The sequence below is a fragment of the Opisthorchis viverrini genome, assembly GCF_000715545.1.
Source record: "Opisthorchis viverrini unplaced genomic scaffold opera_v5_10682, whole genome shotgun sequence".
In the NCBI taxonomy this organism is placed as follows: Eukaryota; Metazoa; Platyhelminthes; class Trematoda; order Opisthorchiida; family Opisthorchiidae; genus Opisthorchis; species Opisthorchis viverrini.
Genome location: NW_008764847.1, coordinates 1 through 505, shown reverse-complemented (window position 1 = coordinate 505; position 505 = coordinate 1). Strand labels below are relative to the sequence as shown.

At 44.2% G+C, this 505-nt stretch overlaps 1 protein-coding gene across 1 annotated transcript; it reads left to right on the top strand.

Annotated features, from left to right (window-relative positions):
- Positions 1-236: 236 nt before the first annotated feature.
- Positions 237-437, top strand: T265_16277 (hypothetical protein; the record flags this gene model as incomplete). Its single annotated transcript, XM_009179862.1, has 1 exon — positions 237-437. A coding segment is annotated over one exon (153 nt), but the record flags the coding sequence as incomplete, so codon positions are not given.
- Positions 438-505: the final 68 nt, after the last annotated feature.

Below are 505 nucleotides of genomic sequence, written 5' to 3'. Positions count from 1 at the left end.
GAACTTTCAATTCAGTAACGGCTAGCTTACATGTTGTTAGTTGGGCAAGGACGTGGAGGGTAAAAACTGGTGTGCCAAAAACACGCTACCTACTGAATCGGTAGTCTAACACAGAGCTCTCATTGGGGCTAGATTTGACGCCACATTAACCTTGGTTGTTTAAATTTCCTGGCTTCATGTCCATTCGATTCTGCGTTCAGATGAATAAATATACGAATAATCCTCGAAACTTGTAGAACGGTGCTGTATTCCATGGAAAAGTCACTGATTTACAAAAGCAGTTCGAGGCTCAATTCAAGGCAGGTCAAGTTGTCAATGAGGAGCTCAAACTGGCCAGACAACACGTTCGTGAGGCCGAGTCTGACAAGTGTCAGCTGGAGACAGAAGTGCTCGGTCTCAAGCTGATGATGCGTAGTGCCGAAGAAGAAAGGAGTACGGTAAGTACGGGTTTGTCAATCACATGTTTGTTTTCCTAAATGTTGATAGTGTGGTGAGATTTGGTCTT